This window comes from Anarrhichthys ocellatus, unplaced genomic scaffold (genome assembly GCF_004355925.1).
Source record: "Anarrhichthys ocellatus isolate YVR2014 unplaced genomic scaffold, GSC_Weel_1.0 scaffold35, whole genome shotgun sequence".
NCBI lineage: Eukaryota > Metazoa > Chordata > Actinopteri > Perciformes > Anarhichadidae > Anarrhichthys > Anarrhichthys ocellatus.
The window spans coordinates 417949-435166 of NW_022280065.1; the positions used below are offsets into that span (position 1 = coordinate 417949).

General features: G+C 42.8%; 1 protein-coding gene across 2 annotated transcripts; it reads left to right on the forward strand.

Moving 5' to 3' along the window:
- Nucleotides 1-5361: 5361 nt before the first annotated feature.
- prdm1b (PR domain containing 1b, with ZNF domain) lies at nt 5362-16381 on the forward strand. 2 transcript variants are annotated; one of them, XM_031866337.1, is made up of 6 exons: nt 5362-5543; nt 9058-9177; nt 10649-10889; nt 12725-13644; nt 13766-13894; nt 14384-16381. In XM_031866337.1, exons 1-6 carry the CDS (start codon nt 5373-5375, stop codon nt 14957-14959), a joined length of 2157 nt encoding a protein of 718 aa, XP_031722197.1. In that variant the 5' UTR covers nt 5362-5372; the 3' UTR covers nt 14960-16381. The 2 variants fall into 2 exon arrangements, with proteins under 2 accessions (XP_031722197.1, XP_031722198.1); XM_031866338.1 differs by lacking the exons at nt 5362-5543; nt 9058-9177 and adding an exon at nt 10185-10308.
- Nucleotides 16382-17218: the final 837 nt, after the last annotated feature.

The window sequence follows — 17218 nt, forward strand, 5'->3', positions numbered from 1 at the left end:
AAGATTAATATCATGCTTTTGTGTTTCAAATCATACCTGGATTATGTATGTTGACAACCTTTGACCTATAGATGCCACATAGGATTCCCTCCCCCCCCCATATATTTACACGATTGCTTCCATAAGCTTGGGAAGCACTACGTATTGTTGTTGCCGCACAGAGGCTTCTTCCAGCGAATTTCCCTGTAACACCTGGAGCCATAAGCAGGTTGGACAAGTTCAGAATTATTTGATGGATGTTCACCAAGTCACACTGATATGATGTGTATGAACTGGAAATTATTACAATAACTTTGTTCAAAGCTTAAAATCCTTTCAAGGGTGCGTTTGCACAATCCCACGTGAAGTATTTCATGTGTTGTAAAGCCACGTTTAAAGTAGTCTTCAATGTACTCACAATACATTTCCATTTCAAGTGTACAGTAACCAGCCAAAGAGCTGCTTCTATGACTGTGTGTTTAAGTATCTCATCATTTTGACTTTCTATCTCATAATTTCGACTATGGGGATATTTTTATTATCAAGTCTAACTTTTAATTATTTATTTTTTTATTTTATTTTTTAAAACTTTTTTTAAATTTTTGCTGGCGGATTCGCGGGCCACATAAAATGACGTGGCGGGCCGGATTCCGGAGGCCCTAACCCTTGAGTTTGAGACCCCTGCCCTACAGTATAAGAAGATGCATTTTAACTTTCTGTTGACATTACAAACAATCGATAGGAAAATTCATCTTCTGGTTGCACAATAGAGTTTAAAGATGATTCATGAAAACAAAAGCATGTCAGGGACAAACTCTGACTTTAGGGTATCCCACTCACCCACTGATAACAACGTGACTTCCAATCGCTAAAGACCTCTAGCCATTAAAAAACAAAGATGCCTCCAGGAAAACTATTGCCCCTGCTTGTTGGTATTGAAATGCAATAATGTAATCTTACATATTTAAGGTTGGGCCAGCGGGGATAATCCCTCCGGTTAAAGGGATCTCATGTAAAACTAAGCTGGCCAGGCTCAGTAAACAACAACCCCCTGAAAAGTCATGTTTCTAGGGCTACTTCCTATAGGCCATCCATTTCCTTGTAAAATCAACGTGGTTGTTGCTGGGACAACATCTACAGTTGCACAGTAACAATGCATTATCAGCCAAATAATCCTCTGCCGCTCAGCTGTTTACTGTTTACCATGGAGGAAGTGGAAAAACACCAAGGGAGGGGAGCACCAGTAAAATAAGAAGGATTGGGGCCCACACAGCATAATGAAGATAGAGTGAGGGATGTTAGCATTGTCGTCACCTATCCATATGTTTCATATATGCAGTATATTGGGGCATGTTTCCTCTACAGACGGACTGACTCATTGCCGAGAAGCAACAAGAAGTAAACGAACAATGTGAGCAGTTACATTTCTTTGCATGACTGGCTTGCTTCCACTTTCATTCTCACCGCAAGACAAACATGTCCCTGGACTTGAAACTATAGATTACCAGTTAACTTTACAGTATGTAATACAGCATAAGGTTTATATCTTTAAAGGGATAGTTTTTGATGTATTGAAGTGGGGTTGTATGAGGTACTTGGTGTCTTACCCACAGCAGATAGTAGTCAGCATGCCCTCAGCTTGGAGAAAAGCAATCTACTCCTGTCAACTGGGGAAGCTGCAAAAATGTACTATAGGCTAAAAAATCAATATCAGTTTAACTGTTTGCTATACTTGGAACATTGTCTCTGCTTTACCTTGCCGCCACACAGCCCTTTCTGACTCTTCGCTGCTGACTCCTTTTGACAAAAACAGTATTTTTACCTGTTTTTGTCAAAGGAGTCCTATGATTAGATATATAGATACAGTTAGATGAACTACGTCCCAAATGGACCATTAGTTCTTTGTTGTTCTATGATAATGAATACATTATTTCACATGGTATATCATGTTTATTCATATATAGGGCTGGGCGATATGGCCACAATCTTCTATCACGATATAGGTCATTTCACATCTCGATAACAATATACATAAGGATATTGAATGTTCTTGGTAATTCAATAAATGATTAGTCAATATGAAAAACCACATGGGTTGGTAAACTCTTGTGTGAATTAAATGCATGACAATAAAACTATTGAGTATTTTGTTATTTGATCAAGAATTCTGCCAATTTTGGTTAGTATATGCTTGTTATTATCAATTTAGACGACGTAATTGTCTATCAGAATATCTGGATATATGATTTCATCACAATATGACACGAATGAAAGACGATCAATTATTATATTGAATTATCGCCCAGCCCTATTCATATGGGTTCACTGGACCCTAGAACACATTATGTTTGTTGTCCAAACATGAGAAATGAAATATTATTACATTAGCAGTAGTCATAGTAGGTTTTGATTTGCTGTTGTTGGATAACCCAAACGACCTTTTGTGTATATGTACCTTTAGCCTAATGAAATACTTTAGAGTGTCTCCTTTACCACAGCAATTTTGAAAACTTTAAACGAACACCTCTTTTAAGCAGTTAATAAAACTTGACTGTATAATCAACATTAACAGGTGGCAGCTTTCTCTGCACGGTTACTGGACAGCAGTACAGACTTAGACTATTGCATGGCAACAAGTGTTCATTTATACTAGACTATAACAAAACACAGAGGTAACATTAGCTAAATAGTATCACGTCTTCGGCCACATTACTTTGTGTCATTCTCTCTGACTCAGACAGCTTCAGTATAGCCGACCTCGGGTCTTTCCTCCACTCAGCCTTTTCGCCTCTCCTGGTGCCGTTATCTCTCTCCCTCCCCTTCTGTGCATGCCCTGCATGTGAGGTTTCCCTCCCTGGAAAAAAAAAAAGTGTGTCTGACAATATCTAATATCCCGGATGTGACGTGTGTCCAGTGTGAGATGAGTCGGCTAGGCTGCTATCCTGGAGTGCCGGGTCTTTAGGCTCTGAGCCCTGAGCCTGAGCCCAGACTGTCTGCAAATTAGAGAAATTAGCCAAGCCAGGCGCAGGCCAGTGAAAGAGCCCAAATCCTTACCCTCCCTCTCCACACACACACACACACACACACACACACACACACACTCCTACCATCACCATGAACCCCCACGCCACACCGGGCAGTAAAGCTCCACTCTTGCCATATGGCAGCCAATTTACTGTTTCACCAGCCAAGTTAGGAAAGAAAGGGGGAGAGGAGGCGGGGTATTTGTGACGGACACAAATATAGTTGGTGTTTAAATAAATATTTGGCTACAACCATGTAAAAATATATATTCTATTCTTTGCACTTTAACAATATTCGTGAACTACATTTTCCTTTGCTCTTTAACTATTACGTGAGTCCTGAAGTCAAACATCTTGTGGCTTTTGTGGTAAATGTTATATTATACAAAACAAAGAACAAGAAATTGGGAGTTGAGTCCAGCATTGCATCCGTCATTTTGACATTTTTAACATTTAGCCTGCGGGTTATGTAACATTTGATAAATTAATTTGAATGTGAATTACAGTAGCACAATCTAAATGGAGAAGTTACTTGTGTTCTTCACAGTTGTGTGTGCCATAGCTACAGGCGTTTTATTTGTAAAATGTCAAGACATCACAAGTGAAAAACTTGATTCCACATATGGTTTTTTATGTCAAGAAAAACTGATTTATTTCACCTGTGATACATTTGTATTTTTTGTGGCATTTCCGCAAATGAAAACATACTATATATACATTGTGCTCCCTTTAACAGGCAGCATCGCCAAATATAGAAGAGTCCACATGTTTCAACTGCTCTCTCCTGTCCTGGCTATCTATATGCAGGTCGCCAGGTAAGGTGACCCAGAGCTCTGTATTATTAGACTGTGGGTGTGTGTCTGAAAGTAAAGGGGATGCTCACTAGACACGTGTCAGTCCTGCGTGCGGGGATGACCTGCCCTACATCTGTACCTGTGAATGAGCGAACGCACCAACCAGCCCAGGGCACGTATCATTGCATAAGAAAAAGAAAACATTATTCTTATTTGTTTTACCTTTTTTTTCTACGTTTTCCATGATTCAAAATATAGAAAAAATATTGCGTTCAATGTGTGTTTGTATAAGTTCTGGATTAATTTTGTCATGTGTGTGTTGCAGGAGTCTTAAGACTCTTAGTTGAAGATGTTCTACAGTGAGATGTAGGTCAAGGAGATACAGTGGCAGCAGATTGCTCATTAAGTGCCAAACCAAGCAAAAGTCTATGAGTGTGTTTTTCAGTGGCAACAGGCCAGCCATCTGCTCTCCCTTTATTCATTCATTAACATGTCTTCTTTGTGTGTGCGTGGACGTGTGTGTGTTTGGTGTGTGTGTGTGTGTGTGTGTGTCTGTGGGTGTGTATCAATGTGTAAGCATTCATCACAACAGCCACTTGCTGGCCAAGTGTACAACGTCACTGATGTTGTTGTCCAAAGCCAACAGTTGTGTGTCAGATGGCACAATCACATGACCACAGTGGCTCGTGATTGGCCGGAGCGTTGAGCTAAAAAAGGTTGGCGCAATCCAGGCTCATGAGTTTCTGGCGATGGTGACAGAGTGGCCGCAGCAAGAGTAGATACCCAGAGGATCTAACTGACAGGCATCCCTGAAGAAAACACGGGAGAAAGAAGAGAGAGTATAAAGAGGAGGAAGCGGATACAAAACAGTCAAGGGATGACATAGCCAAAGACATGAGGATCCTACAGCTGAAGGAATGTGTGAAAGTAAGTCATGTCTCCTTTTTATTTTTATTTTTATTGCTGACAGGGATAACAAAATGGATCAATGATACAGAATGAGCAGAAAAGGACAAGATGACCTGTTGGCTTCATAAGAAATGACTGGTTAAACTGAATGAAGAGGGCTGCATGGGACGTTGGACAAGTGTCAATGAACTTTGGCTTTTCATGAATGGAATCGGCTGCCTGAACAATGAATGGCTGCCAGGAGGCATTTTAAATAATATAAAATATTGAACATTTTGCATGGATTTCAAACAGTTATAGTTGACTTTGGATACTGCGATAACTTGTATTCAACCTACTTGTGTCTGACTTATATAAATAAGTCACATAAAAAGGCTTAAACAGGCTTTACAAGAAGAGTCCTGCACTGCATATTTTCATTCTATCCAAACATGTACTTTGTCTCGAATTCAAATTGATAACAGTTGATTTCTGTGGCACTAAAATCTCTTTCTCTCTCTTTCTTTTCAAGATCTTGAGCTTTAACCAGCGTACCTAAGACAAGGGACCTACCCGGCCAAACCAAAGTGCTTCTATATCAAAGCAACCAAGACCAAACAGAGCCCAACTAAACTAAAGCTCTATAAAGCCTGAGTCCATCAGCTACTGTATATTCTATATTGTCAAGATGAAGCTGGAAAGTACACCTGGAGACATGAGTGGGTGGCGGGAGGTGGACTTTGTCCTCAACTGCACCTACATTGTGCCGGACCAGGTGTCGGACCCCAGTTTCAACCTGCCCAAAGCCATGACCTCCATCCCACGCAACCTCACCTTTGAACACAGCACAGATAATGAGGTAAGAGCAATTACAAGAGATACAGAATAGAGTACTCATAAATGTAATCACAATACAAAATCAAATCTCATAAAATCAATATACATCTATAGCATCATCTGGCAGCCAAGCAGCCCACTGATGCTATAGAATGAAGAAAAAGCTCATATTCTAATCTAACAAACCGCTACAACTTTAACCCTCCTTTGCGTTCGCTCAATCCCAGATGATGTTCTTCAATGGTCAGTTTTGTCAGATTAAAGTTTTCAAAATATGAATTCTGTGTTGCGTAACATTCTGTTGGGCCATCTGCATTGGGCTCCTTGGAACAAAAGATCTGCTGACTAATGAGCTCTTCGCACATACAGCACACACCACGCAAATGAGCATGTGGGGGCGTGGCCACTGGCAGCTTGAGGTCAGAGGCCTTTTTATGTCTCCTGGCCACCTTAACTTCCATTACGTCACCCCAATGTTTCGGCCATTGAGCAGCTTCTTTGCACTTCTGTCTCACGCATGCAGACACTCTCTTCCTCAGAATACACACATGTAGACATAGAGTAAGGTGCCAGGAATCAGCTTGGCTTCCACCACGTCATCCTTTCCTATTTACCTCCTTTGTCCTCCTCTCCCGCTCAGGTGAGTTAGGAGGAGCAGACGCAAGGCCCCTGAGCTATTTCCATCAGCTGACTGTTTGGCTTGCAGTGCAGTAGGATCCGGCATCTGCCCGGACGTGTCACTGTAAAGCACCACAATCATGTCTTCAAGCAGGGTTGTAAAAGCACAATTTGTCCTGTAACTGAAGAGAGAATGCTCTTCTTTAAAAAGGAAGACAGAGAGAGAGAGAGAGAGAGAGAGATGTCACACTCGCTTGTTTTGGCGAGAACACTGTGATGTTTGCGGTTGACTTCGCTGTCGCCTTCCTCTTTCTGTCCTGTCCCAGGCAACACTTTCTGCTGTCGTTCCCCTTCTCTAGTTCTCTCTGCCTACTTTCTGTGCAGCATTTGCTGCTGCAGGAAGAGAAAAGCATGCAAGCTAAGGTGATAACAATCACTTTAATTAAGGGCTGCTTTCAAACCCCCCCAGCCCTTGCTTACCGTCCAACACATCTTACAAACACTTCACACACTCGCACTCGATGCAGCCGAACGTGACAGCCGCCATTTGGTTTGTGCTCACATGCATCAGTACTACATCAAGCAATTAGGTGTAGGTGTGTGCATAATGTGAAAACAGGCACAGACTCACATGCTTGCTGGTAATCAGCTTTGCTTAAACTTGCCCTTGTTCATTGAGTGGTTTCCCTCACTGAAGACGGTTTCGTGTGAATCCTTCTCCTCGACTCCCTGAAGCTAAAGTTGGGAAATAAATTTTCTGCAGTGACCATGAAACACAGCCGCTACTTTGTGTGGACAGGCGCACGTACATGTTTGACCTTAAATGTAAGGCACAGTTCACGTGGCTATCAGGAAGGTTAGGAAGGGATTTTTTAAACACAGGTCTGATGCACTTGTTTCAGTTTGGCAGATGAGTGAAATTGAAAGAGTCTGTATTAAAACTGAGAATGTAGTCAACACATGTCATCATGCACATGCCCACGCTATCCATACTTCAGCACCTGCTTGGCTACCAGGAGGGATGCCATTCATCCTGCTATTCCGTAACGTTGCCACACTTTTTCTAAACCTCCTTTTTCTCATCCCGAAGCGTGCCAGGAAATGCAAAGAAAGGTGGAGGGGGCACGTGGCAGATGGGGTTGTTAGCCAGTGAGCTAGGAGAGAGGGCAGCACAGGGGATGGATTGGGGGGGGGGGGTCGGGGGGGGGGGGGGGGATTTAGGTTAAAACCAGATGATTAACTTTCGTTGGGGACAGGCAGCCAGCCAGGCAGCTCGTGCGTCCGCCCAGGCCTCAACCTGGCAGGCCACAAGCTATTTTGAGAGGGTTAAGAAAAGACAAGGGATTGGGGGAAGGCAGGAGAAAAGGAGGGCGTTCAGAAGTGTGATAGAGCGGGTCCATTTAAGAACGCTCATCCTCCTTTCTTCCGTTCTTCAACACGCATCCCCCGCCACACCCCTCACCCCAAACCTCCCTCTCTCTCCTATCTTCCCAACCTGGCTGAACTGAGCGGTTAAGCTGCAGCGGCGGCCACAGCGACTCGTTAGTCACGCAACGCCAGCAAAGCACAATGTCCCTGTCACACTGGTTCATCGCATCCAGGAATCACCTCACTCGCCTCCATGGCCGCTCGACCCCCCCAAACACACGCACACACACACACACACACACACACACACACACACACACACATACATACACTCTTGCCGCCCTCCGTGACCTGTTGTTCTTCTAATGAACTGCGTTTACATAATTTGCAAAAGCCGACTCCTTCCATCGTTGTCTGATAAACAATTGCTAGGTGTTCAGGTGTTTGCCATTTTTGTTTGCTCAGGTTTGACCTTTATACAGGACAGCGTGAAAATCCTTTTGAGGGTCAGTTTGAATTACAATGCCTTAGTGGTAAGAAGAAAGAGTGTGTTTATTTATGGAAGGGGGGGGCGGTTAAAGGCCGGGGGGGTATTTAAGGATTGAATACAAAGCTCCTCAAGACACGGAGACTGTGCGTACGCCGCAGATGCTGCTGCCGGATGGCTTGTCTGTGTTTGGGTTCGTTTTGAGAGGGGTTGACCCCAAGCCTGTCCACTTTCTATGAAAGTGTGAATCATGAAGCTGTTCTGCACAACAAAGAGGACACTGACATATCCTCTTCGTTCTCGCTTTAGATTTCTTAGTTTTGCCAGCACACGGTTATCTTCTCCAACTCCCCTCAAAAGGTCAGAAATGACTCAATCACCTGCAGAACAGGACAGGTTTTGCTCTTAACACAAAAAAATGGGCTTCCTCAGGCACATTTTCTTTTTTCAAGGCTTTGTTTGGGCATGCTTCGAAACACCTATTCCAGAGTGTCCTACGATAGGCAAAGCTGTGACTAATTGTACACATTATATAATCAGGCCTTTTAGGTTTTGATGCTACCGGTCTAACGAGCAAGCAGAGTCAATATTATTACCTTTAATTGCTTCATATGCTTTCGTCTTTGTGGTTTTACAATCAAAAGTCTAGTATTGTCCTTTATTACCGCTAAAACACCTGACAAATGAGAGCTCAGCATTCACGAGGTTCACAAGACAAACAGGTGACAGGGCTTGCTCTCTCTGGAGTTTCTGACGACCGCAGGTCAGAGATCAGTGGAGTAGGTCGGAGAAAGTGTAATTCTCTTCATTCGATTAGCTAGTTAGTGTCGAAAGTGTCTCACCTTGTGGGTTTTAACCTGGATGAAGAGCTATCTGGGTCAACATGACGAAGCCACCACGATTGCAGCTCAGGCCAACGACCTGCTGGACACAAACAATGGAGGAACAAGCGTATTGCGCTATTCAATATGTAGATTTAAACGTGTTGATGTGTAATATTCCTCACAAGAGGGGAAAGATGGGAAATGGATGAATCTAATGATGTATTTGGTCTGTGTTCCAGGTGATGGGCGTGTTCAGCAAAGAGTACATTCCTCAGGGGACTCGCTTTGGCCCTCTTCAAGGAGTCATCTACACCAAAGACAACGTTCCCAAACAGGCCAACAGGAAATACTTCTGGCGGGTAAGGGAAACGCGCACGGACATGAAAATATATATACAATATATACGCAATCTCTATACATAATCACATTTATGCATCAATACTGCCACCCAGCTCAGTGCGATACTAGTAAAACGTGAGAAAGTCTCAAATCTGGAGTAAGAAAATGACCCTGGGATCAGTTGAGGAGCAACTGGGGACAAAGAAGAAAAAAAAGAGAGACATCCGTTTTTCAGAAGTTTCCCATCAAGTCCAGATCCACACGTCAATAAGGGGAAGATAATGCTTTCACGCACTCCACTGCCGTACAGGGATTTTGGTCAAACTTTCAGAGGAAGTTAATGTCGCTAGCACGTAAGAAAGGGTTCAATCTCACACAGTCATCAAAGTCTTACCGTCACATACACAAAGGAAGGGACTATTGTTCAACATACCCGGACACACATTCAGACTACCCTCGCTCCCCCCTTTTAGTCTTCAAGTCTCTTGTTTATTTTCTCTCTCTCTCTCTCATCCAGATACAGCTTATGTCACTCAGGAAATTTTCTATTGTTGCTGAGTCAAGTCCCATTAGGAGTTTTTTCTGCCATCGTACGTATTTCTTTTCCGGCTGTATTTCCTGTAAACCTGTGCAAGGGGCGTTGCAGCGGTGCAATAGTGAAAGTGTGACGTTCTCTGGGAGCGATTATGTTTCGACCTCATGACACAGGTGGAGGGACGTGCTGCCAAAGGCATGCCTGCGATTGCGTTTGGCTGCCTGACCGACAGGTGCTGGCAAACAGCCACCAATTACAACTTCTTTGTTTTCATAAGCAAAGGCATACTTTTTTGATCATAGTTAAGTGTTCCACTTGCACTAAACTAAATTACAACACAGGAACAAGAATAATATTCTCCAAAAAAGAAGTGAGAAAGAGAAAAGGAGGAAAGAGAGGAAATGAGAGAGACAGCCACTGCGGTGAGTGATCGACCACGCCTCCATGCCTCACCGCCTACTAAGTAGGCGGTGAGGCATGTATCCTCATAAGTATACGCACCGACACAAATACACACTCAGGACACACAGAGCAGAGCTGTTGGGTGCAGCAGGCCAAAAGAGCAACAATATACTGTGACTGACAGCTGAAGGATATTTAACTGTACATGGCAGAGGTGATCATTCTGACTGTTTCCTTGATATTCTTGATTTATTTAAATTCTGTAGTTTAAAAAAAAATGTGATGAAGATGAGGATTTTATGTGGATTTTAATCAGCTTTTGTCAAATTTCAAAAATTCAAGCATCGCATGCTGCAATGTCTTTATCAATGGTGGATGTGGCCACTGCCATGTGAACAACAGATGGTCAAGCAATATAATTAATGGAGCTATTTATAATATTAAATGTGAAAGGTGAAATGTGAAATTTAATATTTTAAGGACTACACACAAATCAGTTGCTTCAAGTATGGACATGTTTTAATCCCATCATCTCTCTATTTCTTGTCCTGCAGATTTACAGCAGTGGGCAGCTCCAAAACTTCATTGATGGCCATGACGTCCACAGGAGCAACTGGATGCGTTACGTCAACCCGGCCCGCTCTCTGGCCGAACAGAACCTGGTGGCGTGCCAGAACGGCCGGGACATCTACTTCTACACCATCCGACCGGTGGAGCCCAACCAGGAGGTGCTGGTGTGGTACAGCCAGGAGTTTGCCCAGAGGCTCTGCGGCCAGCAAGTTGACATCAAACAGAGTGAGTGCAGCAGGAGGGGAAGGCGTTGCTAGTTTTGTATCAGGATGTGGTGGTCTTTTTTCCCCGGCAAGATTTAACAAATATCTTGAGGCAGAGGAAGGAATGATTTAGAGGTAACGCAGAACAATGCCACACTAGATCTGACAAAGTGGCAGATTTACATCTGTGGCCATGACTAAACACATAGGACAAAGTCTGCGTCAGGAGATGATATCTATTATCAGCAAAATGATACGTCCTCAAGATGAATAAAGACACGTTTATTCTTCCTTCTTGTGAATAAGACCTGATGTTATCTTTTACCAACAGTAGAGATAGTTGGTTTGATGCTACTTCTTCCTGTCTGGCTGACTGTAGAGAGGCAAATATCTATGCAAGATCATGGGGGAATACACGTAGACCAAACAAATCTCCGTAGATGTGGTGAATGACGTGAGATTTTAAGGCGAGAGGAGAAATCTAAGAGGAATAATGCCTGGTCAAAGTATCTTTGTGAGTCATATGTTTGCAGCCATTGTTAGAACGGCAAGTCATCATCCAAACGATTGTCTGTTGCCACTAAGTCCGATGACTCATACCAACTGGATACACCAGATGGGTCACCATTCACCCTGGTGACTAATTCTAAGGTGGTATCATTACGTTTTATCAACGTTTAGGATCTTTAAAGCTTTAGCGTTCCTTTCAAGTTCAGGTATGCTCATTGTTTGCCTCCCGGGGTTGGATTTTCTGATACATCTATGTCTACGTCTCCTTTGGCAACTCAGTTACTGGCTGTTGAAGCTTCGGGTAGCAGCGCTAGTATGCACAAAGCCAGAAAAACTAAAAACTTAATTTTAATATTCAGCTAGAGGAAAAAGGAAACCAGTGGCTGCATTTCAAATCGCATGTAGAAATGTACTACATTATCGTGTGATTTAAAGCTACATTTGGTAACTTAAATAACAATAATCTTTTGTCATTTTTTTCTCACTGTCACTGGATCCTGACAGTGGTACATAAGAGAAATAATCTATGAAAAAAAAAATATGGTTTCTCTGCCTCCTTTAGTGCCCCTAATGGCATTTGCAATATTGTATATATTAATACTATTCAAACAGCGTTGAGGAGCCTCTAATGTCAATCGGTGCTGGTTAAGCTCGTAATTGGTTGTTTTGTGGAATCTTGCAACTGCCATTAGGGACATTAAAAGGAAACGGAGGAACTTGCTTTTTTTCACAGATTACGGTATAGTGACAGTTTGAGCAAATATGACAAAAAGTAGTTTTTATTAAAGTTACCAACTGTAGCTATAAAGTACAAATCAATCGTAGTTGATGAGCTAAACACTGGTACAGCCTTTTAAATGACCCTGTGTGAATTTTCACCTACTTAACACGGTACAATAACATGACGCATGAAAAAACAGTCGACATGCAGTACTGGGGACAAATTCTCAAAAGAGAATAAAAAGAGAAGGGAAAAAGGAAGAGCCGTTTCACATTATCTTGTGGCGAGTACGACAGCTATACCTAGAAAAGGTTTCGCAAATGAAACTCTTGACATTACACATGGACTCCCACACACTTTACCACTTAACTTATTCTCACACATCGAAATCACTACTGCGATTGACAAACAGAAACCTATACCTTATGATTTACACGTCAAGTCAAACTGAAACTACTATCATTTACCATAAGAGGGAGTGCCGTTTGTGCGTAATGGGAGTGTGAGTGTGTGAGGCACTTTAATTTGAACCAGATATTATAATGAGCTTTTTTCCCCTGTTTGATGCTGTTATTCACACATCAAACTCTGCGACAATACTCAATTTTGATTTAATTTATTTACAGAATACATGAGTTCGGATGAAGACCAAGAGCCGGAGTATGCCAAACAGCACCTACCTCAGCAGACATGGCTTACGGACAGAACAAAAGAGGAGGTGAAAGAAGAGAGGGATGAAGATGGAGAGGAGAATATCGACGTGGAGATTTTGGAGAGAGACACACCGCCTGACACGCCTGATGACCAGATCATGGACTTCAGCAAAAAGGTTGAGAAGGAGGAGAGCGATAGAGATCCAGAAGACCGGGGGAATGTTCCTTCCCCTAAGCCCGAACACAGAGAGCCTAGTCTGGGCTTAAATCACCGGTACTTACCGGATACCCATCCTCCGCTCCCATCACAGCACCGAAATCTCCCTCTTCACCTCCACGGCCTCTACAGGGAAGGCGTTTCATCCTACCCCATTTACCCCCAATCCAGACCCCTCCAGCCCAATTACCCGCTCCTTCCTCCCTACGGCCCGCACTATCCTCGCCTCCTCCTCCCCTCATACTCCCCTCCCTTTCCTGGTATGCTGCCCTCAAGAGGATCCCTCCGATACAGCAGCTACCTGGGCACCGACGGCCTCCCGTATCCACCCATCGGCCCACCTAATCTGCTGCCAGTGTCCCTCCCCTACCCTCCGTCTTTACAGGGAGGTCTGAAAGAACTCAAAGCAAACGTGTCGCCACCACGAGGCGCACCAGCCACCCCGGAGCTCTCCCCTCTCCCCAAGCCCGACAGTCAGCACCATTCTGCCGAGCAGTCTCCCTCTGGTTTTGAGGAAGCCATGAATCTAAGCCTGGCTACGATCAGAAGCAAAACAGCGACACGCAACGGCCCCGGCCACAAATCGCTGCCCTACCCACTGCAGAAGCAGAACGGAAAGATCAAGTATGAATGTAATATCTGCTCGAAGACTTTCGGACAGCTGTCAAACCTCAAGGTAATGGCTTCAATTCCTCTATCTTGCGCTTGAAAATTGTATTCATTGTGTTCCAATTTTTCCACACCGGTTGACACCAGTGCTCATGATTTTTGTTTTTGTATGATCTTTGTAATTGTAGGTCCATCTTCGAGTGCACAGTGGCGAGAGACCGTTCCAGTGTAACCTATGTAAAAAGAGCTTCACTCAGCTGGCCCACCTCCAGAAACATCACCTGGTCCACACGGGGGAGAAGCCACATGAATGTCAGGTATGTTGAGAATCACAATCACAAGTGTGGGTCCTCTTCTCGCACTACACGCTTCTTACGAGCCGATCTGAACATGATTGACGCAGATGTCAAACCGAGAGTGTGTAAGACACAAATAGAAACACACTGTAAACACAATACACCCAAATGCTCTCTGACTCACATACCTTCCTGGTAAGGCAGTGTCTGTTTAGTGTTCAGTCAGTCATTACCCATTTGGTCATGTAATTGTTGACTAGTGTGACTCCGTGGGTGTGAGTGTTGAGAGTGAGGACAGAACAAAGAAAGAAATGTTGTTTTATGGTACCCCACAAAACTGGAATAACATGGTCAACCCTTATATTATACAAGATTACAAGATCAAGATTACATCATACTGTGTTGCTCAGTTTTTTCCAGAATAATCCCAAACACAATCCAAACATGTTAATAATCAGCCAAGTGAATGTTGCTCACAGAAGCCTTAACCTTTCCCTTCATGCTTTCCAGGTGTGTCACAAACGCTTCAGTAGCACCAGCAACTTGAAAACACACCTCCGCCTCCACTCCGGGGAGAAACCCTACCAGTGCAAGCTGTGCAACACCAAGTTCACCCAGTACATACACCTCAAACTGCACCGCCGCCTCCACAGCAGCCGCGACCGCCCCTACCGCTGCCAGCTATGCGCCCAGGCCTTCTTCCACCGCTTCTCCCTCGGCATCCACCAGTGCAGCTGCTGCCTGGCAAACACCAACACGTCCGTCAACGTACACATGAAACAGATGGTGGAGCGGTTCGACGCCAGCCATGAGGCTGACATGCTCACAGAGGTGGCGTCGGCACCGCAGGTGGAGGAGGCGGTGGAGCGTTGGTTGGAGCGCACCTTGGAGGGCGAGGGAAAGGAGTACCAGAAGGAGGCAACCCTACTGCTGAAAGCACTGATGGCGGCTATTAACTCGCCAGCTATGCCCATGGCCCAATCAGCAACACCCTCGTCACATCACATCCCTCCACTGGCCTATCAGGAGAGGGCCAGCGTTGTTCACCTCCACCAACGGCCAACAGTGAAGACAGAAGGACAGTGAGAAGGAATGGAGGGAGGGAGGAATTTGAAAAGGACATACAGCATACCAGAAACCAAGAAAACAGACGTTTCGCCAAATAAAACTCCCTAAATAGTCCATGAAAGGCATTAAAGGGAAACTTTTTATAATCAAATGAGCGCAGCACCAAAACAAGAGCATTCCAAAGACTGGGCGAGGGTATTCAGTGATTGTACTTCCTCCCAAAACTCAGTTTAAAAAATGAAAATGGAGGACGATAGTGTCAAACTGTGAAGTATTGAAAACTCTTTTCACTCAGGTAGAGAATTGTTTGCTTTTATTGTGCTTTAACTTATTATTTTTCTTAAAATTTAAGTCATCTTTATTTATTTAGTTGTAAAATAGTTTTTTTCTGTTAGTGTTTTTTTTTCTGTGTGTTGACACTTTCAGAGATGTGATCTGTTAGGAAAACCACAAATAGACTCAGGAACAATGATGCGGCACAAACCCGGGATTGAGTCTTCACTTGTTAAATTGTGCAGTGTTTTGCTTTGTGTGACAGCGTGTTTGAGCTGCTGGGTGCATGCGTACAACGAGTGGAAGTTTATACGAACGACAGGGCACAGTGATGATGGCACAAACCACATTCCTGCTCTTTAACTGTTTGCAACTATTTTATTTATTTATGATTTTAAAAAGGGAAAAGAAATCAGGTCTCTTTAAATTGTGTGATAATAAGCAATTGCCAAAACTACAATCAAAGAACATGAATGTGTAGTAATGTTTTTTGGATCATTATTCAACTTAGTGAAGAAAGGGGTTAAGAAAAAAAGCATAACCTTGACTTTTTTCTTAATTATTTAGCAACTTCTCGCAGGTAATTTAGATATCAATGTATCAAAGACACACTGTGCTGAACAAAACTAAATACCACCAAAAGAAACTAAACAACAAATCCAATGTGATCACAGTATCACAATGAAATATGTACACAAAGTCCTTTGAAAATGTCTTTTAGTCTTTCTTATTGCAACGTTTTTATGTCAGCACTGACAAATTAAGTGGATCGCTGTGTAGCTTTTACTGGATTCAAATGTTTCAGATATTTCCTATGTACAAAGCTTTACTGTGAACGTTTTGGCCGACGAAAACGAGCAACACGGGCACAATTTTCTAACATTGTTCATATTTTTCTCACTTGGCACTGGACAAAAATGCCAAGATCTGTGTGCTTTTGGTTGTTCCCCAAAACCAGCAGGTACTGTTCTTAAGAATTGTACTACTGAGTCAGTGATGTACTTCTTTTATGATTTTGGTAGTGTTTTTTTTACTTTGTATATGTTTGTCTATGTAGTTTATTTTTGCAAACATGATATGAGATGTTAAGAATTTATATGTGAGAGACTATTTTGATGATACTTTTATATTTACATCATGTAGCATATTAAAGATATTGTTTCTATACATCCTGTATTTTACTTGTGTTTTCATACCGGTGTAAGATTTGATTAGAGGATGAAATATAGCAACTGGGATGGCAGAAAAGAAATCATCAACCCTCCGCAACACAAGTCAAAATTAAATGACATTATTAAATACATTATTTATCCATGCCCAGAACGACACACTAAAGATTTTTTTTTTTTTAATCTGCTGCCTCCATCAGCATTATTTAAAAAACTGTTACTGTTACTGTTATGATGTGACAATGCAATGGTTAAGGCTTGGTTAGGTTTAGGCACAAAAACGACTTGGTATGGTTCCAGATAAAATGATGGTAGAGTTTAAATCAAGTACTTTGTTAAAGGGGCATTGTGTAATGTCTGGCCACAACCTCCAAAGAAATGGGGGACAGCATTTCACCTACTGGATCAATACAATCTACACTTACAGTCATCAGTTATAAAAAAAAATAGAAGCCTACTCCTTACATGTATAGTGTCAGCCTATAGTTTAAAAATGATGAGTCATGTTCTTGTTTCTACCACTTTGGATTTTATCCAATGAACAAACTAGCAAAACACACACGGATCCTGTACCTCCAACGGGATTACCACCCCTCGAGGCAGCTCTACTGGACGTTATGGAGACTCTCTATCGCCTCTTGAGGTACAAGTGGTATTGCAAGATAGAACAGACCGTGGCTAGCTGCTTAGCGCACATTTCATTTCATTAGATATCTCTGCAAAACAAGACATGTGTTATGTCTTTGACATAACATCAACACTGTAACTGTAAACTTAGTTCATCGTTTATATTTTAAACAAAAAATCTGGCCAGATCTTACACACTGCCCCTTTA

What these genes read in the sequence shown, in the direction of transcription:
- prdm1b (XM_031866337.1), top strand. Translation starts at nt 5,373, where the DNA reads ATGAAGCTGGAAAGTACACCTGGAGACATGAGTGGGTGGCGGGAGGTG. An exon ending in AACACAGCACAGATAATGAG is followed by an intron (nt 5,544 to 9,057) that starts GTAAGAGCAATT and finishes TCTGTGTTCCAG; the next exon opens with GTGATGGGCGTGTTCAGCAA. An exon ending in AGAAGCCACATGAATGTCAG is followed by an intron (nt 13,895 to 14,383) that starts GTATGTTGAGAA and finishes CATGCTTTCCAG; the next exon opens with GTGTGTCACAAACGCTTCAG.